Source organism: Chenopodium quinoa, unplaced genomic scaffold (assembly GCF_001683475.1).
Source record: "Chenopodium quinoa cultivar QQ74 unplaced genomic scaffold, ASM168347v1, whole genome shotgun sequence".
Classification (NCBI taxonomy): Eukaryota; Viridiplantae; Streptophyta; class Magnoliopsida; order Caryophyllales; family Amaranthaceae; genus Chenopodium; species Chenopodium quinoa.
In genome coordinates this window covers 3588194-3615783 of record NW_018743955.1, presented here as the reverse complement: position 1 = coordinate 3615783, position 27590 = coordinate 3588194, and the positions used below count along the sequence as shown (strand labels likewise).

The window sequence follows — 27590 nt, the reverse complement described above, 5'->3', positions numbered from 1 at the left end:
TAACCATACCCCCATTGCGAGGTTCATATGTATCAAACCAATCTCGACGTGGACACATATGGAACGAACACCCCGAATCTAGAACCCAGTTATCAGATAAATCATCAGACCTAGCAGAACTGACTAATGCTAAATCTTCCTCTGAATTATAGCTCTCATTCGGTTTCTCTTCAACTACAGCAGCCTGGGACTTGTTTTTCCTCACCGGACAATTATTCCTAAAGTGACCCGGTTCTTTACAGTAATAACATGTTTTAGTAGTAGTTTTACTAGATCCATCCTTGCCGTTTCCAGCACCCGACCCAGCATTGTTCCCCTTGTTAAACCCCTTATTCTTTTTAGACTTTCCGGACTTAACAAATAACCCACTACCATTATCCCCATTATCACTCGTAGCTTTCATTCTGAGTTCCCTAGTATGAAGTGCTGCCTTCACTTCTTCTAAGGTTATAGAATCCTTACCAACAACAAAAGACTCTACAAAATTCTCAAAGCTAGACGGTAGAGATACAAGTAAAATCAACGCAGCATCCTCATCATCAATTTTAACATCTAAATTACGTAAATCAAGCAAAATAGAGTTAAGTTTTTCTAGATGTTCCCGTAAGGAAGTACCTGACTGCATCCGGAGGCTAAACAACCGCTGTTTCAGTAATAATTTGTTGGTCAACGACTTAGTCATATACAATGACTCCAGCTTCAGCCACAATCCAGCCGCCGTTTCCTGATCAGCAACCTCCGTGATGATTTGATCATCAAGACTAAGTAATATGGTAGAGTGTGCCTTCTCTTCCATAACTTCTAACTGCGAGTCAGTCGGTCCGTCTCCTGACTCCGAAGTAGTACTCTTTGGAGCCAACGGACGCCATATCTGCTGTTGTTTTAACAGAGCCTTCATCTTAATTTGCCATAGCCCGAAACTATTTTTCCCGGTAAACTTCTCAATTCTTATTGTTGAATCTCCTGCCATTGTTATCTTCAAGAAACTCTCCAAGGATTGAACCTGAGCTCTGATACCAATTGTTGTGCGACAGCGGAAGCAAAGGTCGTAAACAAACAAGAAAACAATAAAGAAATTCAATGCAAACAATAAGAACAACACCAAGAATTTACGTGGTTCACTATCGATGTGATAGCTACGTCCACGGGCACCGAGATCGAATGATTTCACTATAAACTGCAAAGATTACAAAGATGATTCTTGTATTTCTCAAGAACGGCTCTCACTCTCTCTCTCTTAACCCTAATACTAATATTAGGGAGGTTTTATATTAATCCCTAAAATAAAAGATACTTGGGCAAAAAGATAACATAAAAGATAACTTTAAATCGTAAAATCCGCGTCTCCGCATTTTTCCTTCTCCGCCCGGTCAGACCGGGCAAGGTCTGCCCGATCGGGCGCGAGAAGAAGACTCCATACGAATGCTTCAACGTATCCAACCCCCACCGCCCGGTCAGACCGGGCAAGGTCTGCCCGATCGGGCGAAGGCTCGCCCGGTCGGGCGAAGGCTCGCCCGGTCGGGCGCGAGAGCAGCTTCTTCAACGAATTTGCCAGGCACCTCTTCTTCTTCCGCCCGGTCAGACCGGGCAATGTCCGCCCGATCGGGCGGACAAAGCTACGAAGTACGAGTCACCTAATATACTTATCAACATGTATTCCCTTTATTTTAAAATTCTGGTCGATTAGAAAACTTCAAAATTTAAAGGGAAAACTAACTAACATTATTACATGGAACTAAATTGAAGATATAGATGCAATTACATTCAAAGACTGAAAAATCTAAATATGATATCCATATTAAGAAATATCATAGGCAAAGCAAAGAAGACAATACATCTTTGCTTATTGTATAGCTAATACTTATCAATTGTTTAGGGCTTATATAAATACATATCTTTTTATCTCAAACTCAAATTACTCTTTTACATCATAGTTAATGCTTGAAGGAGAAATTTCTATATAAATGATCTTTTAACTCAAAGCTTGAATTAAATAGATAGATAAATAAATAAATAAAATGTACTAATGTGTGAGCATTTTTTTATCCCCACCATCCCTCTTCTTGCACATAAATACTTTGTTTGTGGAGAATTAATTGCTAGTCATAATCACATTGTTCCAACGCTTCATAATTTAGATTACTTTGTTAAACATCATTTTACAAAATACCTTAAATATATTGTAGTCATTGTTATCATTTCAATGTCACATTTTTACAATATGTTTTCAGAAGTAGTTGGAATTTTGCTCAAAACACATAATGGTGTTGCATTTTTCTACATGTGACTATATTTGACTAATTCACTTTTGATTTTAAAATTAAAATTTCAAGCAAATTCTCTTAAACCTTTCAAGTTTGACACTTGAACACATGACATTAAACATTAATCAATGTAGGCCGATTGAAATTTTAAATTTTTTACTGTGATATAAAAATTACATAATGCATGAATAAAAGTAAATAATAATAATAATAATAATAATAATAATAATAATAATAATAATAATAATAATAATAAATAAACTTAGAAGATGAAATTGCATGTCTTCCTATTTTTAATCCATCTACTATGTTATAACAAGAAGAACAAAAACAGCTCATAACCTAATAAGCTGAATAGTTGATGTACCAACATCATTGAATGACCTTACTTACAAAATGCAGAGCAAACACAGCAATTTATTATCATCTACACTAAAATTGTGTACTTGGACCGAACCATTAATATGCTAGCTTGATCTCTCCTTTTCCTCTAAAGGCCCTTATTAAATTCACAAGATGAAAAAAGTAACTAGGATAAATATTATGCTAACTACAGTTCAATTCCAATTCGTTGCACGATCCCAAGTTATATGCAACTGAAACATTCCCGAAAAGAAAAAAAATACTCCCTCTATTTACAAATAATAATTATAGTATATCAATTCATATTCCACTATTAATACGACTTTTAAAGTTTAATCAAACCTACTTATTACTATTATTAGTACATGGTTAGTAAACTTGATTTGACACAATAACTAACTTATACACCTTTATTTTGCTTAATACTTGTGTTTTTATCATTTACTTCAAGTGTCTTAAATTGAGAAGAGTTGAAGTAGATGATTTTAATACTCGAGTTGAAAAGTAGTACAATAATATGGTAGGAGTATTAATAAAAAATGACAGAAAAAGTCAACAACAATAATAATAATAATAAGCATTATGTGCTGATCTTAGCAACTATAATTATGTAAGTACATAGTTTTAACGTATTTTGAGAGGCCACGCCAGTCAACTTCTGTTTGCATCTATTAGCTGTTCCATCTTTTACAAACCAAAGTTGTAAATAAACCTACATTTTCATGAATTTTTCAAAACAACCGACAACATTTATTTTTACTAACGAATTGCCAATAGCCAATATATATACAACTAGTTATTATATATTATCAGTGAGATATACAAAAAAAAAAAAAAATTCAATTTAAAAAAAATTCAATTTAAAAAAAATAAGATTCTGAAGTAATATTATATGTATTTTATATGAAATAAGCTATTGTTATGTACAACCTCCATTTCCTTTTATTTATTTCACATAAATACGTTCACTTATTAAGTTTTGTTAAGTTAATTTTATATGAGAGATAATATTAGTGATGCCAAAAGTAAATTAGTGATCTCCTATGTCATCTCCAAAAATTCCATCTATGATCAAGATCAACTAGTTCAATATTCTCCATATTCAATTAATGACTGTCATGATCATATGGACAAATTCATGTTTGATTTATACGGAGTACTTCATAACTTTATAATATGGTCAAACCGCTGAAATAATTTTGGTTGGTTTAATAGCCAAAAAAATAATAATTTGTTACCGTTTGGTTTTTGACATTGTTAAATCAACATTCTTGCACCATAGCCCCTACCAAATTTTATTTATATATATTTTTTTTCTCAACTAAAGTTTCACAAATGAGCATATTATTATCAGGTAAAAAAAATTTAATAAAAAATGATCATACTCATGAAAAAATGCTCACATTAAAATTAAAATTGTCCTATTATACGAACATAAATCAACCTCATTCAAGAGTAATGAAAGGTTCTTATCATTGAAGCTTACAGTAGCCCGTACTTCTTTTTCTTTCGTTTTATTAGTTATTGCAACATAAGGTAGAAAATGACCAATTTCACCCCATCATGATTGGTAACGACTTGGTTTATGTAAGCAACAATTGTTAGTTGCATTAATTTAGTAGAAAAAAAAAACTCCAAAATGAAATAGACTCGAGTATTATATAAAAGTTAGCATAGTGATTGCGTAAATGTACATCTCTCCACTCTTATCAATTCTACATTAAATGATTGCCAACCAATTATATAAGAAAGTACGAAGTAGCAAAAATCTCAGTTAACTCGACCATTATTGATATATGTAACAACTAAATTACAACATATATAAGTAGTAAACTGGAGGCTAAATGACTAATTTGTTAACCAAATAACACTCAATAAAACAATTGAACACGCCAATCATTTATCTTATCACCACCCTAATTATAAATGAACTATATTTAATATGGGTAGATCTTTTTTAAACGCCCAAAATAGTATGTGTGACTAACATTATGAAATGAAGGGAGTATTAAGTTGGGAATTTATCAACAATTCATAGTAAAACAAAGTAATAAATGTTTATTTATTGTCACTTCTTTCCATTTTTAGCTTCTTATATACAGCCTAAGGGCTACATATATTTTTTTTCTTCAATTTTCTTCATTTTTCAGAGCTAGAAAGAGCAATTAGTGGTGTAGACGGGTTTTAAACCCAAGTCTTGGGTATCACCCACAAGACTTTAATCAAATATAAAATTCTCAAAACTAATTACGAGGTAGAATAGTAATCTTATTTCAATCAAGTCGGCTTCTTGTATCATATTAGGGTAATGCTATATGCAGCCCTAAGGGCTGCGTATAAGCTTTAATATGCTTTCTTTTTTAGTATTAAGTTGGGAAATTATCAACAATTCACGAGTAAATCGAAGTAATAAATGTTTATTTATTGTCTTCTTTCCATTTTCATCTTCTTATATACATCCAAAAGGTTGCATATATCTTTTTCCGTCATATTATGCTTCAAATATACCTAATTTTCATTCCCTAAATAAACAACCTACCTATTAAAGAGATTTTTTTTTTTTTTTTGCACAAAGGTGAAAGTTAAATCCTGTAAATAACTTATAAATATCACGAATGTTAGTGATAATACATCACAGTATTCAAATAACTCTCATTCATTTATAGCACATTTTTATTTCCTTCACTTTTGAGCTCACTTCATGAGTTCATCTACACTAAATGCTCAACAAATGAGCACGCAATACACGTACACACACCACAACTTAACGTCTAAACTATTTTACATGTGATATGAATTTTGATGGATATAACCTTCAATCGCAGTTGAAAGGTTTGGAATCTTGAGTCTCGGTCAAGAAACGCTAAGCAACACGAGCTTAAAACCTAAACTAGGCCAAGAATACACAAGCACAAGCTTACGTAAAACTTTATAAATTTCAAAACAATCAATCATACTTTTCGTTAAACACCATCACGTATTTATAAGCTAAATAATTAGCCTAAAAATCGGTAAAACAAATTCTAATCTAACTAGGAAACTAACTCTAACTTGTAAAGATAATATTTTGCAAATATGATCTTTAAAGTTAAGCTTATCTTATACTAACCGAATTAAACTAACAAAAATATCCTAATAAATTCGGTCATCTAATAATAAACTAAAAATAACAATAAAAATAATTATAATAACAATATTGATGCCTTGGAACCGCATCATACTCCCCCTCTTGAAAAAAACTTGTCCCAAGTTTTAGCAAATCATGGAACCAAGATATCATCCAAATTAATCGAACATGAGCTAAAAGAATATGTCTCCATCCAACCGCATCAACATGCCTAAGAAAAAGGCTAAAGTACCCTGCCAATATCATCCATTACTATCTAAAGGGGCACTTGACAATATATTATTAAAAATTCCTACCAAAATGACTTTCTACAAAAACCATTGTTATATAAAAATAAGGCTGCATGTAGATTATATTATGACTTTTATTTACATATAAAATCTAAAGTAAACTTCTTTACATATCAGCTTGCGCATTATAAATATGACCTATTTAAATATTTTCTCTAACATGTTTTTATTTTTCTATATAATTTATTTGTTTTAATACATGGCCAATTGATTATAGGTTATTATAATTAATCTAGTAATCTAAATAAATCCAAAAAAAATGTCTTGATTTGGTGTGCACCGTACTAACCCAACCATAAATAATGAACTGATCTATAACTTACGCTGACTATTACCTAATTCGTGGAATGACTTACAACAAAACCTATAGACTTATCATCTGAAAATGACCCAAAATTCTTAATCCAAACCATTTTTCCACATCTTGGTGGACACTTATCTTCCACACCAAAACAATCACTCTATCATCTTCCAATACATATACGTAGGGGCGAAGCCAGGAATAAAAATCTATGGGGGCCAAGAAACAAAAAAAAATGCTCAAAGTGAGCAATCGAACCTGAGACCTCTCTCTCACCAAGTCATCATGAAAACTCCAACAAACCAATTGGGCTACCACTAACATCATGATATGTAAGACAAATATTGACTATTTATTACTTATTAGTTATTTTAGGGGGGTCATTCTATATATTACATATATCACCAGTTGAGCAACGGGGGGCTGAGCCTCCACCAGCCCCCTTGTGGCTCCGCCCCTACATATACCAATATTCACAAAGACATGTATACTTGAAGCTGAGTTGTCGATATTATAAACATGGGGTGTCAAGTACTCACAAGTACTAGTTTATTTATAATAGAAAGGGAAAAAATACATACGTGTAAAGGATTGTCAGTCGACACCCATGCTAGTTTTAAGAAATATCCATGCATCTAAATTTTAAGTCAAAATATTCATGTCATTTTGATTTATGAAACTTAAACATGTTTCTCAAATCAAACTAGAATTTCATAAATTCAATCATGAATCGACTATAACTATAATATTGAAAATATAATAATAATTTTCAAGAAAATACATAACACATTATTGCCAAAAAAAACCAATAAATGCAAATAATCTAGCTGCTTGCTGCCACATATCCGAATTCCAATACATGGATCACCCCATGGACCACTCTTTGGACTATGCTTCTGCCCACACACAATGAGCTAACATCTGAAAAATGGCTCCTCCATTAATATTTCTTCGAAATTTAAAAAAAAAATCAAAATTATATTAAAAATAAAAAATTTAAAGTGAAATCTTAATATGCCAGACTCCCAAAATATTTCAAATTAATTCAATTATTTAACGGATAAATGTGTTCTATGGCACAAGATAAAATTGAGAAAGCTACCAAATTATACAATTATCCTAAAAAGAACATGGAATTTAAGTTGAATAAAAGCTCATAAGAAAAGGTCAACCATGCTTGTTTGATTATCATCCCAATATATGTAAAAAAAAAGAAAAAAAATGGATAACGAATTATCAACCATGTAATTAGTTCTTCACCTTACTACTACTCCCTCCGTTTTTAAATACTTACTGCATTTCTCTTGGACACGCATGCCGATACTAATCTTTGATCACTCATACCTTTAAGTATCAATAAGTATAAATTCTAGCAATTAAAAATTAATAATTTATTCATTGAGATGATTCTAAGAAGTACCCACAAGACTAACTTTTTTCTTATTTATAAATCACAAACATTAGTCAAAGTAGGACAAATAAATAGTGCAAAAAATAAAAATGGAGCAGGTATTTAAAAACAGAGGGAGTATAACCTTTTAGGATCAAACTCTAACTTACTCACACACCGGTGACTAGAGATGGCAATGGATCGGATTCGGATCGGGTGAAGCTTCACCCGCATCCATCCATTACTCTAATCGCTCCATCCACATCCATCCATCACACGCTTCACCCATCATCCATATCCATCCGTCCATCATCCGCGGATGAAACGGGTGGAGCGGATGACTAATGGATGAGTATTAAAGTTGAAAAAAACTCACATAACTTTAATTTTCGGTTATTTGTACAATAGTTTTATTAATTTTATTAATTAAAAAGGAAACAATAACAATATATTGTTTGAAAAATTAATTTGCAACAAAAAAATACATATAATTTTGCACATTTCAGATTTTATTATTAAAATTCTTAGATTAAAAAATTAATATATGTTAAACGGGTGGGTGGATGATTAGCGGGTGAAAAAAATATCATCCATATCCGATCCGATCCATCATCCGCTTCATCCGTCACTCGCTTTTCATCCATTTAATTCGGGTTTTCATCCATTTATTTATTGCGAGTGGAGCGGGTTAGTGGATATCCACTTAATATTGACATCCCTACCGGTGACCCTCGTGGTTAAGCAAACATTTTCCTTCACAATTATCATTGTGACATTTATTTTTATTTTTATTTTGCTAAAATTGACACATACTATACAAATATACGGTGCATAATATATATATAAAAAATGTCATTATGTTATAATATTATATACTACATATAAATCTATTTATTTATGAAATTTCAACTCGCTTATTATAAACATTTGTTTATTGTGATGCATGGACAAAGTGCATGGGTGTAGGGAAAAATTAAAAAAGTTGAGTAAAGTAAAAGAGATAAAATAAAAAGACGAGTGGATGTAAGAAAAAATTGTAGATACGGGCATACGGCAATAATAATAGAATGGATGAACCAGTACATTCACTCGAATTAAAAGTTAAGTAGGTAAAACCACCAAACTAGAGCAATAAAAGTTTGAACTTTGAAAAAAGGAGAGAGAAAAAACAAAAACCAAGGATTTACTGAAGCCTAATTCAGGGAGGAAGCACTGTAAGAGTAACACAGAAGAGGGTTAAAACTAAAACATGAACCACTGCCCTATATGTACATAACCAAGGAACTGTCTGATTTCACAGAGAGAGAGAGAATTAAAAGAACCCATGACTGACAGAGCGGCCACCAAAATAGCAGAATCGTTAGGCGAACACATTGCATCATCCAACCATATTATAAAAATGGGTCCAACCCATATTTAATGCATCTCAGTAAGGGAGCATCTGTTCATGCAAGAATATGTGTGTATATATACATATATATATATATAAAGTGTACTATATAGTAGCAAGTATATGTGTTAGTATATGACAATTAAAGGAACAATAAAGACATTTGAAGAGAAAGAGAAACCACATTATCATCATATCATAGGACCACTTCCTAAAACACAAAGACACTGTAGAATTTAAGTATACTTGGCCCCCACTAACCCCTATAAAAAGTTGCGAACGAGGTTGACAGTTTATACAGTGTGCTAATGTCTTGCTAACATACGCCACACCCACAGGGTTGGGGTTGCTAGATCACCATCACATAACCTGGCAATCGGGTCGTTTTGATCAAGTTCGGGTCAAGTCAATTTGGATTAGTTTATAAATACAACCGGTTGTGTCAATTCAGGTTTTGGATTGAATCAACTTTGTGGGATTGACAGGTCTGGTTGAAAACTCGAGACTTAGGGTCATTCTGGGTCGAGTGATAATCGGATATAGTCAATTTTGTCAGGTCGACCATCACATAACCCAACCAAAAACTCCTCCCTTCCTCCTCTAACTGTCAATTTCTTGGGGAGTGACTTTGGCATTCACTTACTAATAAATGCCACCAAATTTGTAGACCATATTGTTAGATCAGTAGGTCCATCTTTGGCTGACTCTTCTTTGGGTAACTTTCTGCTATGAAGTTATATTTATGTATGGATCTTACACATTCACATGTATCTGGGGCCCACATTTGGGAAGTCATTGTTCTTTCAGAGAAAATGACCATAATTCAGAAAGAGTGTTTCAACAGAATTTAGCCTTTAAGTGAAAAATGTCCCTCTAATCTTAATAAAAACTACAGTTGTTGCTAGCCATACTGATGTAGATCTCAGCTAGATTTCAAGAATTCTGTAACAATGAAGTACAATGATGGAGATATCTTCAAACAAGATCTTCTCTAATCACCTCAATATGTCCTTAGTCATCTGTCTTCATCTATTCAATTCATTATTGATTAGGACCCTCTAAATCTAATCAATAAGTATTTGTTGGTTTGATCAAGTTGTTAAGTATAGAAAATGACTATGACGCTTACTTGTGAGAATTATATTGAAGCTTATAATCACTTAAAGATCACGTTTCTTAGCACACTTCGTATCCAACCCATAAAACAATAATTACGTGTCATTTGATAAGCATAATGCTACAACGTACCAAGATAGCTTGGTTTAGTGGTATAATTCCTACATTATGACCTTGAGATCATAGATTTGAATCCTACTAATAAAGTTCTCCAGAGTTAGAACTTTTCTCATCCTCGTCCTCATCCTACCCACCTCTCAAGGGTCTAAAGTGTAAATCTACACCCAATTAGAACATGATGGGTCCAACATATAATAATAATTCTTCATCTTACCATCCCCAAAACAATGTTATTGAATGATTTTCTTACATGTACATCACATTAAATTTCTAACCAGAAAAAATACCCAGAAGAGTACAACAGTTAAAATCAATAATAATAGCTCAATCAATTCAGAGCTTACCTATTCATTCACCTACTGTACTAGTATTAGCTCTCATATAACGATTTCTAAAAAAGGAGACAGAAATAGGAAAATGCAACGAGTTCATATATTTCTAAAATAAAATTCCAAATATTTTATAACAAAAATAAAAATAAGACATGAAATACATATTTCCAAATTCAAGGAACAAAATTATATTTTTGAAATTCCCTTATACAACATGGGAGCTTTAAATGGGCAGTCGCAATAGTTGCGATTTGTCCTCATCATTTATCCAAGTATTTATTAGACATAAAATGAAGAATATCCATCATACAAATACTAGACTTATAAAGAAAATTGTCGGTTCTTTGTCACACCTAATAATATTATATGATCCACATAATATTTTGGCAAATCAATTGAGACACATCAAAGTACTCTAAACCACACAGTACAAGATAATATCAATTTTGAATCAAAAACACACAAAAATATCTAGTTGAGAAGTGGCAAGTAGACAAGTGAAGTTGACATCAAAACAGTTGGAAAGAAAAACCTCAAACCTTTACTTCAACTAGCAATGATTTGTGGAAAAAGAAGTTTCCTACGAAGAATTTCAAAAATAATTCTTAACCAAACTCGAAAACTAAAGCTTCCTTTAAAGTTGTAACTTTTTAGTGAGCAACACAATCAAGCTAAGACGGCAACAAACTTTGACTACAAAAATTGGGTTGCAACAGTTCAACAAACATATGTCTAGTAAGGAAACAGGAAAGGTTGACATTGAGTTTCAGTTAGTCAAGATCCTAACCTTCTACAGCTCATGGTTCACGCTAACTCGATTTCTGGACTAAACCTATTTCATCAAAGACAAAGAACAGAGGATTTACTATGTTCCCCAGTTGAATAATCAATCATGGATTTACTGGAGAGACACCTATAAATTGAAAGTAAAGAGTGGAAAAGGTAGACTTTACAAAAATTTTGGTTTGAAGATCAATTGAGATGTTGAATATAGAAGGGCAGTAGTCTATGTTACTCACCCTCAGATACCCACCCTTGCCCTAAAATTTTGTTATATAGAGAAAAAAATTCATGATTTTGGCCCAAAATGAAGTGTTCTTGTCGAGGATCCAACACGGGTATACGAGGTAAAATGAAGAGTTCGAGTAACATAGTAAGCAGCATTGAATATCATCAAAATGTCCCTCTTAGTGACAACAGTACAACATGATTGAAGTATCCCCTAATCTAAACCTTAATCCCTTTTAATATCGTTTTCTTTTGTTTATGGATAGGAGTGTAGGACACCACCTTATTCAAGAATTATGACGTGGTTTTAAACTCTTTGGCCCATCACCAACTGTCCCAATTGCACAGCAGATTACTGGGCCTATGGAATTCAGACATGACTTGAGGCCCTAACACAAACAGATTTGGGCCCAGCCTAACTATTCTAAGTGGTTACAAGTCCCACATTTCTTCTCTTTCGAATAGTTTTGGAGCAAGAAAGGTTGGACTTTAGTTATTCCTCCCACAAAATAATGTGGGTTGTGTGGGCTCAATGAACCACCATTTAAGTAAAATACAAGCTGATTGTTTACAAGCTACTTCTAAAATTAAGCTCAAAAGCAAGGAAAATATCTATTGCAAGTTGCAAAGGAGGACAATGAAATAACTTTGGATGTGCAAAGATCAACAAAGTAAATGTCAGATCAATCAAATGTCTCTATCTATTATGAAAGATTTAAATATCTTCAACTATACATATAACTCGGCTAAAACTGCCTTAAAATTCAAGTATAATTCACTATTCCTAACAATATATAGATAAAAAGGTTGGACGTATTCCTAATAGTAATGTGACAACTAAATTCAAAAAAGGTGGAAGTCATACTTTAAAAGAGGGGGGAGGGGAGAGGGGAACTAACGAAAAATCCAGAATTGAATATTCTAGATAAATGCATTACAGGAAGTGGCCATAAACATTAACCTGGTACAAGCAAAGCAGCAGCTGTGTCACGTAAGTCATCTTACACGCATCATCATCATCATCATCAGAGTTTCTCTTGCTGAGAGGTTGACATATGTGCCTCTTCAATTTGTCTAGTGAGTAGAGATATCCCATAATGTGAAGCACTTGAAGCAGCATAATATGATGTCACGGTAAGCTGGGTAAATTTAGGAAGAGCATAACCTGCACATTTGATGCCTTGATCAACTTATTTGACAGACATACATTAAGTATAGACTGTAAAGAGCAAGAGTATTAATTCGTGTTAACATTACTTGCCGATCTATTCGAACATTACTGAATCAATCAAGTACCATAAATAATTATAAAAATAAATAAATTCATTAATTAAAAAAAATAAATAAAAAAAAAAAAGAAAAAGAAAGAAAGAATGCTCTGCCTGCAAAACAAGAATTAGTGTGAAAAAACGCAAATGCAAACTCTAAAAAGCATGAAATGTAAATGTGTCCCTCTCCCTCATCTCCATCTTAGTACTTCCTAATTATATCTCCTTATCCCTGCAGTGAAATGCTATATCATCCATTTAAAGAAGACCTCTGCCCCAATAATTTGAGTCATGACCACAGATGGCATACCCGAGTCCCTTCTTACCCTTTCAATATAAAAACTTTGTGGCTTCCAACTTCCTTAACAAAACTAAATTTTCGCACTCTAAGGCTAGATCCAAAAAAGACATTTCCTTCTAGTTTGCTTTCAAAGGGCAAAATGTGCCTAATTAGTTTTTATTTCCTCTGTAAATTGCTTTTATGTTTTTAAATGGTTTCAAAGTGAATTCTGGAACATTTGTATACATTGTACATTTGTACCTCAAGAAGTCAAGGATGTTTCAGAGCAAAGGAAAATTTGCCAAGAAATTCCACCAGAGACTAGATTCTAAATGTATTAACATTTTGATTGACTCCTTGTCTTGCACTCAGAAAATGCTCTCGCCAATAGATGGGTTTAGTGGGTAGAGTTACATGTATACTTCGTTCCTGTGAAGAATAGTTTACCCTCGATGCTTCACTACTATCACTAGAATAGAATGAAGTGGCTATTCATTCACAATAGATAGAAAAAGGAGATAACTTTGTAAAAAAATTGACTGATTCCATTAGAATTAAAGCTGAAAGCTTGCTAGCAGATATAAGTTCAACCATGAGAGCAACCACAAAGAGAAAAAAAATCTGGTCTACCCTGGATAATTAGTGAAAGTTCCTGTTTCAGTAACAACATTAATATCAAGCTGGCATGGTGGCATGGAAATACATATTGATTAAGAATTTTTTTCTTTGCCTGAGAATTAGTTACTGAATATAGAACTAACATAAAGACAAACACCCCATTACCTCCTAATTTTACACTTTCAACCCACATCCTAATCCCTAACCTGCAGTCTGCCTCCTGTTCATCAGCCCAGATTGAACCCATATCGCCTTCCGAGCTCTGCCAATTACACTAAAAGTTGGAAAGGAGTCTAAACCAATGGTTCTCATTTAGCTGAATCGGGAATTAGATTGATAAAGTTAATGACATCAAGAGTTGAGACTAGTGCACCCATCACTGAAAATTTTTGTGATTTACAATTTCTTAAATTATGTTTGGATATGAAATTTTGGAGGGAAAGTGAGGGATGCATTTTCCCTTAAGGGTTCATTTTCCTTCCACTTTAATAAACTAACTCTCTCAATTGTTTAGAAGAAAAGTAAAAGGTCACTATTTCCCTCCCTTTCTCTTAATCCTTCCCATCCCTTTCCTTACACTGTGGTTGTAACTGGACAATTTCCAATTTTAGTTAACTCTGCCAGTTGGGAACCGTCAGTCCCCGGATAAAGGAGGGTTTCAGTAGGCCACCAGTGTAAAACTTTGTCACATCCCATGACATGAGCAAAACTGATATTTAAGTGGGGGAGTTCCCTACTCAGCGTCGCGCTGTACTTCCTAGACCCGGGTGTAGTGATAAGTATGCAAGGCTTGCTAGGTCATCGCCCAGAAGTGACGCGCCACATTGCAAGAGTGTGGTGTTAAATGAACAAGGGTGTGCCATTGGGGCGTTCCCTACTGAGCGACGCGCTTCACTTCTTGGGTGCAGTGATAAGTATGCAAGGGTTGTTAGGTCGTTGCCCCGAAGCGACGCACCATATTGCCTAAGTGTGGTACTAGGGAGCGTGTGAGGAAGGACTAGTTTGCGGATTGGTTCTTGGAATGTGGGGTCTTTTACGAGAAAATCAACAGAAGTGGTAGAAGTGATGAAGAGAAGACGGGTAAACATCATGTGCCTCCAAGAGACAAGGTGGACAGGAGAAGGATCTCGAGGCTTGGTTTTGGGTATAAAGTGTGGTACGCTGGACAGACAAGCCACAGGATGAGGAATGGTGGAGCTAGGAATGGAGTTGGTGTGATTCTTGATGAGAGGTTGTCGAAAGAGGTAATCGATGTTTATTGGAAGAATGACAGGTTGATAAGGGTGAAGTTGCGTTGTGGCAAGGAGATTGAGAATGCCGTTAGTGCTTATGCTCCCCAAGTTGATTTAGGTTTAGGTGCAGAAGAGAATCAACAATATTGGGAGGATTTGGATGAGGTGCTACAGGGTTTTTACCATACGAAGAAACTATATATTGGAGGTGATTTCAATAGGCATGTTGGGGTAAGCCGGGATGGCTTTAAGAGGGTTTATGGAGGCTTTGGGTATGGGCGAAAGGACGCAAGAGGCGAAGCTATTATGGATTTTTCCCAATCATGTGATATAATTTTGGCTAATACTTGGTTTAAGAAACGGGATTCGCAGTTGATAACTTTTCAGAGTGGAGCAAATACAACACAAATAGACTTCCTAACGGAGCACGGATAGACAAAGTAGCTTAATCTGCAAGATCATTCCAGGAGAGAGTGTGGTCACCCAACATCGGCTTTTGGTTATGACTATTTGTTTGAAAGAGAAGGCGAAGAAAAAAGGAAGACAAGAGAAGCTAAGGATAGGATGGTGGACTCTAAGGGATGCAAATGCTAAGGTTTTTACAGAAAAGGTAATCAAGGATTCAGATTAGGATAGAGAGGTGGATCTAGGCATGACTTGGTTACAAATGAAGAACTGTTTCTTGAGAGTGTCCAAAGAGGTCTTAGGGGAATCAAAGGGGAGAACTTCAATACTGCCATATACTTCGTGGTGGAAAGTAATTATGCAAAAAAGGGAATGCTATCACGCCTTGGGAAAATGTAGGAGCGGCGAAATCTATGCAGCGTATAAGGAGGCTAAGAGTAAGGCAAAAGCAGTGGTTCGACAAGCGAGAGAAAAGGCTTATCAAGAGGTCTATGAAAAGCTTGACTCCAAGGGAGAAAAGATCATTTATAAGATGGCGAAAAGATGACAATAGGCAAGGAAGGATATTGGCATGGTAAAGTGTATAAAAGATAAGAACCAAGTTGTTCAAAAGTGGAAGGGGTACTTCGATGAATTGTTTAATGGAAGTTATGAAGGGGGAATAGGAGATACCTTTGTAAGTGATGAAGAAATCAACATGGAGTGTAGCGAAGGATTAGGAATAGAGGTGGAGATTGCACTGAAAAAGAAGAAACCTAAGAATGCAGTTGGGCCGAATGGTATACCGATAGAGGTGTGGAGATGTTTGGGTAAGATTGGCATTGATTGCTTCATTGATCTCTTTAACAAGATATGGAGAGCTACAAGGATCCCGCAAGATTGGAGGAAGAGCAACTTAATCCTGGTGCATAAAAACAAAGGAGATGCTCAGGATTGTTTTAACTATCAAGGGATCAAGCTTATGAGCCACACTATGAAGTAGTGGGAAAGAGTGATTGAATATAGTTTGAGGGCATGCAAAACCACTTTGAATAACTAATTTGATTTTATGCCAAGGAGATCTACTATGGAAGCAATCCATTTGATAAGGCACATGATGGAGTTTTACTGGGTAAAGAAGAAGGATCAAATAGTCTTTATTGATTTAGAGAAGACATATGACAAGGTGCCAAGAGATGTGCTTTGGTGGGCAAAAGAAAGGTATCCCACCAAAGTATGTGGACCTGGTTAAGGATTTGTATTGGGATGTGTCAACAAATGTGAGGACATGTGGAGGGTTGACAAAAGATTTTCCTATTAAAATTGGATTGCATTTATGCATTAAGCCCTTACCTTTTTGCAATGGTTTTAGATGAAGTAACTAGACCAATTCAAGATTAAGTCCCATAGTGTATACTGTTTGCGGATGATATCATTTTGGTGGATGAAGCTAAAGATAGGGTTAATGCTAAGTTGGAGAAATGGAGGAAAATATTGGAATTTGGTTTAAGCTAAGTCGGAGTAAGACAGACTGAATATTTGGTATGCCGCTTTGGTACTCAAAGGGGGACAAACAATGAGGTGGTGAGTTTGGATGGAAAGGACTTGACCATGAGTGAATGCTTTAAATATCTTTGGTCAATCATCCAGAAAAATGGTGACATTGATTAAGATGTGGCCCACATAATTAAGTCAAGGACTCAAGGTGGCTTAAGAGGAGAGCAACCACGAGAGTGTTATGTGACCAAGCATTCCCTTACAATTGAAGGCAAAATTCTACAGGATTGCCATAAGACTAGTGTTGCTCTATGGTACGGAATGTTAGGCTACTAAGAGGGAGCACATTATAAAGATGGAGGTTACAAAAATGCGAATGTCAAGGTGGATGTACGGGAACACTCTAAGAAATGGAATCAGAAACGAGGTTATTCGAAAGACAAACTAAGGGAATATCGTCTATGTTGGTTTAGCCATGTAAGACGGCGACTCAAGGGTGCACCGGTATAAATAGTGGAAGGGTGGGACCAAGGAGGGGTTAGATGAGGGAGAGGGAGATCGAAAATGACTTGGTTGGAAGGAGTTAGGAAGGATATTAAGTTTCTATATTTGCATGAGGATAAGGCATTGCATCGTAAGGGATGGAAGAGGAGGTTGGGTGGTGGTTGTTTCGGGGAGAGAGGGTATATGGTGGTGGATCGAGAAGAGAGAGGGTGAATGGCGGTGGTTTTGGGAAGCAGGAAGGTGGGTGGTGGTTGTTTCAAGGAGAGGATGGGTGGATGGTGGTACTTTCAAGAAGCGGGAGGGTCCTGCGGGTGGTAATGGTTATGGTTGACTGCGTGGATGTTGGTGGTGGTAGGATGGTGATGAGAAAGAGGTTGTTGGTGCTAGTTGAATAGGTGATGTTCGTGGTGGTAGGTGGAGTTAGTCGCGGTTGGCCTTGACTTATTAATTATCCTTATTTTTATCTCTTTTCCATTAATCACTTACCCCTTGTTTCCATTAACATTAAGAAATTTTGGGTTAGGAAATGTGTCACTAATTTTGTTGCACAAAATAAAAAATGGAGGTAGTGATAACAATACCATGGTTACAAATTGCTAAATTTACATTGAAACACAAAAGGAGAGGGCAACAATGGGTAATTAAGAAATTTCCTTCAAAACTTTAGGAAAATAAAAGCCAATTATGTTTGGATAACAATAATGAAGGGGAGGAGAAAAAGGGAAAGGGAGGTGATGGAGGGAGGGAGAGGGTGATCTTCCATTTGCTACTAAATCTCTCCAACAATGGAGGGATTTGGTTTAATAAAAGGGGAAGAAAGATGGATCCTTCGAATTCTCTTCTCTTCCCTCCTTTTATAAGATATCCAAACAAAGGATGATGTAGGCCTCCCTTTCATTTCTCTTCCTTTCCATTCATTTCTCATTATCCTAACATAGTGTTAATGAAGAAAACTTTCAATATTATCATAACTTTTTCCTTTTAAACTGAGGCCTTTTGAGGCCTTTTTCCCTTGAAGGGATTTGGCTAGAAAAGAACGGAATGGAAAAGGTTTTATTTATGATCCCATGTTTGGTTTTGATAAATGACATGAGAATTCAAAGGAAAGGAATGTAATTGGGAGGGAATTCCCTACACCATTTTGTTTTAGCTTTCCTTTCCTCCTCAAATTGGAAGAATTTGACTAGAAAAAGAAAAATAAAAGTTGCAAATCAAACTTCTTTTCTCTTCCCTTTATTTCCTTTCCTTGACCAACCATTGGAAAATAAAATTTCTTTACTTTCCCTTCTCTTCTTTTTTTACCCTTCCCTTACTTTCTCTTCTTTTCCTTTACTACTATTGAATCAAATTAATTCATCAAATACCTATAGAATCTAAATTCAACTTGCCTTTAAGATAATTTAAAGCTTAAGTAATTCTCTATTCTTACATCTCAATTTAGGACATATACAACCAAACACAAGCAGGTTTTAAATTAGTTTCTTTATTTAATTGGGGGGGGGGGGTACTCAACTCTTTATCCAAAAGCTATCACTCTCTCAGCTCTAACTCGCTGACCTTGCCATAAGATTGCCAATAACCAAGGATTCACACAAACCAATACCTTAGTCACACAACGATAATCAAAGACCCTTAATGCTACATCATGCCAAATGGGATCCAAGCTGTCCATATTTTCTGTGACCAATGTCATTTATACTATTTTAGCCAACTTTGGTGAAGAGTCTGATGAGCAACAAGTAGATTAGTCAGTTGACACTGGAAGGAACACCGCCAATGCATTAATAAAGCTCAACATGAGTGGTCATAAAAAAAGGCAAAGGCCATTAGTTAGACCAGATTGACAGACATTAAAAGACATTGATGATGAGGCTTTGTGAGAACCCAGACATGTTGTGGTGATGTAGGGTGACTGGTGAGGGTAGTTAGAACTTGAGAGATTCATAATTTCTTTACTATCCTCGATCAAAACTATGGAGGCAAATTATAAAAACCAACCTTTTGGCTTTAGGCCTCAACTCATTGTTTGATAGTAGTGAATCTAGCGATCTAAGTATCAATGACAACAAACAAATAATTCCTCGAGTTACTTGGACTGAGCAAACAACAAAAAAGTTGATGCCAATATTTCTAAGCAGCGAGTAATATAGGAGTCTTTTAACAAATTCTACCAATTTGCAAATTAAATAATTGGAATGAGAGAAAAGGCAATTTTTTTTTTTTAAGGATCTTGTTCGCACAAGAGATCGTATATGCAACTGCCTAAGGACTTGCAGCAACTATCATGCACCAACAATCAACCTACAGCTACACACTAAAATATTACTCAATAAAAAAGATATTCTACAATTTATAGTAAGATACAAATCAAATCTTACCACCAAAGGCAGCACATGCAGCTGAAGACAAAAGTAAGGGTGGAAGCTGCAGCAGGTACAGAAATTACAGTAAGATTAAGCTAAAATAAGATTTACAGAAATGAAGGTCAGTAAATATCATGATAAATTTACAATTGCCTGTGAATGGATTGGACTTACCCCAACAACAAATGGAAGCCATTTGGGTCCATTAACATACTTCTGGACGAAAGGTATACCTAAAAATAAGTATCATTAGACTGCAGAGACTTCTTTTCAATGAAAGTAAGGTAAAACAGGAAATTACCAGTGTTGAAAACATGAGTAGCACTTAGCATTCCTCCAATCCCACAGCCGGCCTACATAATAGTCCACATATATACATTTAGATGAATGGGGTGGAGAAATTTTAGAGACGAAGCCAGGGGGGCTTAAAAACCAAAAGTAAAATCAGAACGATGTGAAAGCCTTGATCCCAGTGCAATGACTATTGTATTCCGTAAAGGCATAAATGAATAGGGAAAAAAAATCATTTTATAAACAGATCTTAATACATCCTTTAAGGACAAGATTGAGTCCTCCAACTGTTTAAAAGAGTGGACAAATAATGCCAATCTTATAAACAAAAAACAGTACAACAACAACAACAACAAAGCCACAGTCCCAAAATGATTTAGTGTCTGCTAACATGAAGCGTCATAAAGGAGCTGTATGATATAGAAAAAAGGACATAACAAGATAATCAGTTAAAAGAGTTTGGAAAAAGATATGTTAAGTGAGAAAAAGAAAGTGTCCAAGGTAAAATTAAGGGAGTTTTAAAAGAGAACCAAGACAACTAAACGATATACAAATTTGGAATGACAATCATGACATCTACAAGTTTCTAATAAGTTTCTCCAGACAAGGTGATACAATCTTAAGCTGCAAAAGGAACAAATGCCAACTGCCGCAAGAGAATCAGTGTTAGAATTTACTTTATAATCACATTTATCAAGACATCACCACCAAGTGAGGAGATAAAGGAAAACGACTAGTCTATCTCTGGCAGTTTAACACTGTCTTGTCTGTTGGCTGGTTTTTAAAGCCAACAGCTGGGAAGAATAGAAACAACCTACACCACCATCCACCTACACCTCCTCTTACTTCATGATTTTGTCAAAAAAAAATCTCTCTCGTCATCAGCCCTCCTCATATCAGCAACTAACTATCTAGCATAACAGCAGCAGCAATAATCTTTTGCATCTACCACCACATTAAAAGACAAGTCTTGCAAAATCATTTCACGAGATTGGTAGGACAAAATCTAAGACCAATTTTGCATGAAATCAGGAGGCACAAATAATAAGAATGACATTCTTAAAAATAACAAACTAATCCTGTTTTCAAACAGAGACTCAAAGGAGGGATTTCCTAGTTTGATAGACAACCCATACACTCATATACATACTTTAACATGCACTCTCTTTACCAAAAAAATTTCTAACATGTGATCAGAAATCACCTTTAGAAACACCAAACAAAAACCAAAGCTGCTTCAAGACAGGTGCTTGATTAATAAATATAGATTATCTCATGTAAAAAAGGAGATTCCATAGAAAATATATGGTATTGGCTTTCAATTTTTTATCTGTTGCCATCCTCTCCCACTGGGCAAACTTTTAATATATGGTCATCTCGACCTCTCCAACCAACTCGCTACAAGTAATTCCTGCAATCACAAGCAGAACTCTCCATCTTAATTATCAAATCCAGCCTTGTCAAAGTTTTTATTTTTTATTTTTTTTATTACATCCAGAATGAATGGCCTCCCCTGTCTAAACTACGTGTTCCCAACCCATTTACACCCCCAGCCCTTAATTTTTTTCAACAAACTTCAACAGTCCAGAAAGCGTTGCAAACTTGAACCCATTAAAGCCCATCAAACAAACCTTGAGATCAAGATGCAAAGTCTATATGTAGCCAAGACAAAATGGAAGAACCCTAAGTGGGAACCAAGACAAAGACAAATGACCACACTTAGCTCTAACATGAAAAATATACTCGCACATTGCATTAAAAAGCTCCAAATCCTCTAACTACTATAAACACATCCGATTAACACCTCGTGGGTTTCAATTTGTCTCACTTCATCAAGACAGATTTTAAGAAATAAGCAATTAGGTTCCATTCAAAAATTTAACAAAATACAAAGTTCGTCTACAATTTCTGAGAGAAATAGGAACTGCAAGAAATAGATTGTATAGGCAGCTTGCTTACTATATTCAGGTATACAAAAACAGAAACAGAAAAGACAGGATTCATACCACAGTTGTAGCGTCATGCAACACAGGAGTAATTGTCCATTCACCACTCCTCTGAATCAACAAGAAACCCAAAAAGGCAAGTAGTCAGCATAGCAAGAAAACTCTTTGAGACAAATCGTCAAACTGTTAATATGCACACCAAAATGGAGCTAAAGAAAAAGGAAAAGGTCAAAGAGAAAGCACACAGATTAATAAGATTGAGAGAATATACAGAATCAGAGTCGAGGAGCGAGAGACAACGGGGGCAACGTGGGGTGCCAAGGCCAGGATTGATGGTGGGAGCATGGTGATACGCATTTCCAGTTCGAAGCTTCTCCTCATACACTTCTCGAGTTCCCATCTCTCCACTTGCCCTAATGATTTGGCTGTGTGCTTTTTTTTTTTTTTATGCTAATACTCCAATGCTTCAATTAATTCTTGTACTTAGACTTCTCTTTCTTTGCAATTATTATGAATTTGGAAAGGAAAAAAGGAAAAAAAATAAAATAATAAAGAGCATGAATTTTTTAAGTTAGCAAGAATATCAAAGTATTGTTGAAGTTAGAAAAATAAAGGCAAGAACAATTTAAACAAATACGGAGTAAAAAAAAGTGATCACTAAAAAATTTGAATAATAATAAAAAATTAATGACTACATTTTCATCATATACCTCTGGATTTTGCAATTACTCATCATATACTATTAATGTTTAGATTCACCATGTAACCCTAAGAGTTAATTTTTACAAATACATCAAATTAACCTTGATGACCAAAGTTCGTCAACTCCATTAGCTTCTCAATTGATTATATTGAGGGCCTAATTGGACCATTTGTATAATTGTTGATGGCTACACCCCCCTTTAGCCAAAACTGCCTACACCCCCCCCCCTCCGCACAAAATTACCATATAGCCCTTGCTTCCCCCACTAACAACATTTACTGCAATTACCCTACAAAAAATAAAATAAAATAAAACAAAAACAAAAAAATGTACACTGTTACCTGCAGTTTTCATTTTCTCTCTCCATTTTCTATTTCACCAAAAAATTAAATAATTTACTAAATTTCTGGAAGAAATCTCAAAATTAAGTAAAAAAATCAAGAAAAATGTTTGATAAAAGGAAGAAATTGCGCTAGATTATGCAAAACAACAACGAAAATTACGCACAATCGTAAGTACATTTGTTCATTTTTTGAAAATAAAATACAAACCCTAAGTTTTCTTAATTTTTTTGCGATTTTAATTTTCGGGAAAAATAAGATACATCAAGTGTGCAAAATGAATCATTGTAAGTAATTCAATGTAATTTTACTAAACATTGGTCACAAAACAAGTAAAACAATGTGTTAAATTTTTTTTAGAGCGAAGCATGATCTTTAAGAGAGTAAGGAAGAAAATTCTAGAGAAATGTAAGTGTTATTTTTACTTGATTTGAAAGTGTTTATTTAATTAATCATTTACATTATGGAGTTATGTAATTCTTAATTGATTTTTTTTTAAAAAAAAAATAAGTATATATAAATGGAGATGACGATGATATTCCTATTTAATCAAGAGTAAATAAAATACAAAATGAGCGCTAAGCTAAATTTCCTGTAATTGATCCTCAACTTTTAAAATATATAATAACAAGTGGTCCCGTTGAAAATGACAAATGACACATCTGCAATTGCAAGGTATAATGATAATTTATAATAGATTATATGTTCATTTTGGCATGACGTTTTTTTTTTTTTTTTTTGAAATTCTTTTGATACACATATATGTTTGTAGTTGTTTATTTAAGTACACAAAAATGTTCATTTCAATAACACTTTGACATAAGATTATTTAAGTTCATATATCAAATTTCAAAAATAATGTTCATTTTATGTAACATCTCCAACATGAATATTCATTCTGAATTTGGGTTAGAATACATAAAAGTTCATATGTTCTATAATCATTATGAATGATTCTCAACTATTGAAGGATATAATAACATCAAGTGGTCATGTTGAAAAAGACATGTATGTAACTACAAGGTATATAAAGATCATGTATAATAGATCATATGTTCATTTTGACATGACGTTTTTTTCTTAAAAAAAAAACTTTTGATATTGTACTAGTTATATTGTATTGTATAAAAATTCTTACAAAATGGTAGCAGGCACATAAATTCAAGAAACTTCTATTAGCTTATTCATTGTAACCCCGCAACAATTCGAACTATATATTAAAATCGCCTTACAAAATCATCAAATTCTTCGAAAATTTTGGAGTATAAGTTCAAACATAAAGCATAAACTTACAAAATTGGCTCAGAAATGTCTGATTGTAAAGACCAAAAAAATTAGCAATATTAATATATACCTAAAATTGAATAGGTTGAACAATTATTCCAAATACAAAATCCCTAACATTACATTAACAATGAAATTGATGAATTGGAATAACACAAATAACGAATATGTATAATTCAGATTTAGACCAACACAAATGACGAAATTTAAGGTGAAAAACAAAAATCAAAAACATCAAATTTATTGAATTCGAATTGAACAACACAAACAACAAATTTATTGAATTAGAACAACGAAAATAACGTATTCAAACAACGAATAGACAAAATAACAAAAATTCGGACATGAACAAAAGCAATGAACATCCAATGAATTAAAAAACGCACTCGAATCTGACGAATTGCATCAATCTAGAGCTTTGCGGAAAAAATATACTCAAACCACTTAATTATGCTTGTTTATGTTAACACTGATCGTTGATTTTGACCTCAAATATGAGTAAGTATTGAATCAAAGCTTGTATTTGGTCGTTAATGGTGGTATTGTATAGAGTTTTGGGTTTTAGTAATAGAGGTGGCGGTATCATATTCACAAAACTGCCCTTAATTCTCCTCCTTTAATCTGATTCGTTCAAATCAATCTAATTCTACGGTTGAGATTGGTTCCTATAAAACTAGGGTTCTTATATAAGAGAATGTTCTTACCGGATCCCTCCCCAATTGTAGAGAATATTTCAAGCATTACCCCAAACTTCAACCCCACTGTGATCATACACTTAAGCATGGAGACGTCCAAAGGCAGTGGCGGATCCAGGATTTCTAAACTTGTGAGTCACCCTGAATAATTGATCACCTGTAACAATACAAAAAAAATTTCGAATCCAAAAATATTAACAAAATTCTATTTTTGGATACAACCACCTTCATTTAGTGAAGAAACTAGCGATATTTTGCATTTTATTTGGAGTACGTTTCCGCTTCATTCTGAAAATCAATTAAGCAAATAAACAATTACAAAAAATTCAGCAATTCATTTATACAATCATATATACACAATTTCAATTCATTTGAATACACATAATACATTCATATATACACGAAAGGCTACAAACTACAATTCTACAAAGTACCAATAGTCCAATAGTACTCAAAACTACTCAACAATTCTGCATTTCAAGTTTTCAACAATTCATCAACACCACAAATGACAAATCCACAATGTGACAAATTGACAATGAACAACATTACAGCAAACTAACTGTCAATTACAAATTTTCAATGAAATTATAATTTATAAATCAATAAATGACCGAAATTATAAATATAATTAATTAAGTAATTAACACAATAAATCAATAATGAACAACAAATCAACAATTCATTTCAATAATTCAATTTAATCATTCGACTATTCAAGTGACTAAAATTATGCAAAATTATAATTAACAAAGCAAATAAAAACTCAAAACTTAAAAGGTATATAATTAAATACCTTGCTGCTTCACTGCTTGGCTGCTTGCTCAAAGCTCAATTGACGGTGGCTCGGTGAGTCGGTGCTCCGTGCTCGACTGACGACTGCTCGGTGGCGGCGCGGCGGTCAAGTTGAAGCCTTGAAGGACAGCAGTCGGCCAGTCGAGTTGGGCTTTAGAACTTTGAAGTCGAGGGAGTAGCCGAGTAGGGACTCGAGAGTCGAGGCCTCGAGTTGTTACTTGTTAGCGTCGAGCGTCGAACGACTGACTGAGTGGCCTCCGGCGTGGTTGCTGTCGCCGACGAAGAAGGCAAGTAGCGCTGTAGCGGCTGATTTGAGAGAGGGAGTTAGGGTTCTGAGGTTTTCGTTTTAATTTCACGCGTTTTGGGCCTTTTGGCCGTTTTCTCTTGTTTTTTGTTTTTTTTTCCTTTTTTTTTTTATTTTTTTTTTGGCACTGCTGAGTCACGTGACTCAGTGTACACACGTGTAAATCCGCCACTGTCCAAAGGAAAGGAAGCTAGAGTGAAAGAGTCGCCAACAAGTTTTAGGAGATTGTAAACCGTTCACAGGGTGAAGGTTACACCCCTTAATGATCCAAGAGATCGTTAACTCCAATAGATCAAGAACCATGACTGGTGTTCGGGGATGAGGGTACGAATCCAATCTAAAAGAGAAAGAATTCGCCCTATAAAATAGGTCTCTACTTTATTCTTCTCGTATTCATGTGCGCTTTCTGACTAACATGCAATCAATAGGTTAACCCTAAACCTGTTTAATCTATGTTGGTTGAATATTAATTCATAAACAAAACTATTATTGGTGATCACTTGAATTATAATCAAATTAACCTAAACAAGATTATTAATTATCTTATTAAGCGTGATTACAAGTAACAATTCCCTTTAAACATGCATAAAAGGCGTGATCAAGCAATAACAATATCAATCATCAAGCAACATAATAATAATAATCATAACCATAATCATAATCATAATCAAAATAATCATGTTCATGTTAAAAATAAAGCATAATAATAGCAAGATCCTAGGCATGATACTAACAAAATTAATAACAAACCCTAGCATGTCACTAAACATATAAAAAATCATAGCTTTAACCCTAACATGATATTAGGAAAGAAAATAGGAAGCATTCTTTTAATCATACTTAATATAAGAAACTTAATCATTACCCTAAATATGATACTAGGAAGCAATAAAACATCCAAACATGATACTAGGAATCAAAATAATAATCTAAGCATGATTTCTATATCATAATATCAATAGAACAATTAAAATACTTACTTGGATGTTTCGTATCTCTTTCTAATAACAAAATACACACGTTAGTAACTTCTAGGAAAATATAATAAAATTAAATAAATAACTAAAGAATTGAAAGAAAGAGTTAAAATGTTTAAACTGGATTTGGGACCAAACCCTCATAAAATATCAACCTTTCACGTCTAGCGCGAAGGCAACTTCGAACTTGGTTAAATGTGTCTAGATCTAATGAGCGAGGAATTGTGTTTGTAAAAGGCTAGGCTAGAAAGAGGAAGAGAAGAATAAGCTTTAGCTTAGAGAGAGAGAAAATTAAAGAATTCTGGTTATTGAAAAACGGAGGTCTAGGGACCCTATTTATAAGAAAATAGTCCAAAATTGATAGAATCGAATCAGAGTTCGAAAAGGAATAAAACACGCTTATGTCG

General features: G+C 34.3%; 1 protein-coding gene across 2 annotated transcripts; it reads right to left on the bottom strand.

Moving 5' to 3' along the window:
* Positions 1 to 12377: 12377 nt before the first annotated feature.
* LOC110689201 lies at positions 12378 to 26427 on the bottom strand. 2 transcript variants are annotated; one of them, XM_021865925.1, is made up of 8 exons: positions 25904 to 26427; positions 25117 to 25264; positions 22356 to 22581; positions 22145 to 22195; positions 20149 to 20200; positions 20022 to 20080; positions 19863 to 19908; positions 12378 to 12866 (listed from the first exon to the last, which is right to left on the bottom strand). In XM_021865925.1, the coding sequence occupies exons 3-8, from the start codon at positions 22482 to 22484 to the stop codon at positions 12727 to 12729; spliced, it is 477 nt and encodes a 158-aa protein (XP_021721617.1). In that variant the 5' UTR covers positions 22485 to 22581; positions 25117 to 25264; positions 25904 to 26427; the 3' UTR covers positions 12378 to 12726. The 2 variants fall into 2 exon arrangements, with proteins under 2 accessions (XP_021721617.1, XP_021721618.1); XM_021865926.1 differs by lacking the exon at positions 25117 to 25264.
* Positions 26428 to 27590: the final 1163 nt, after the last annotated feature.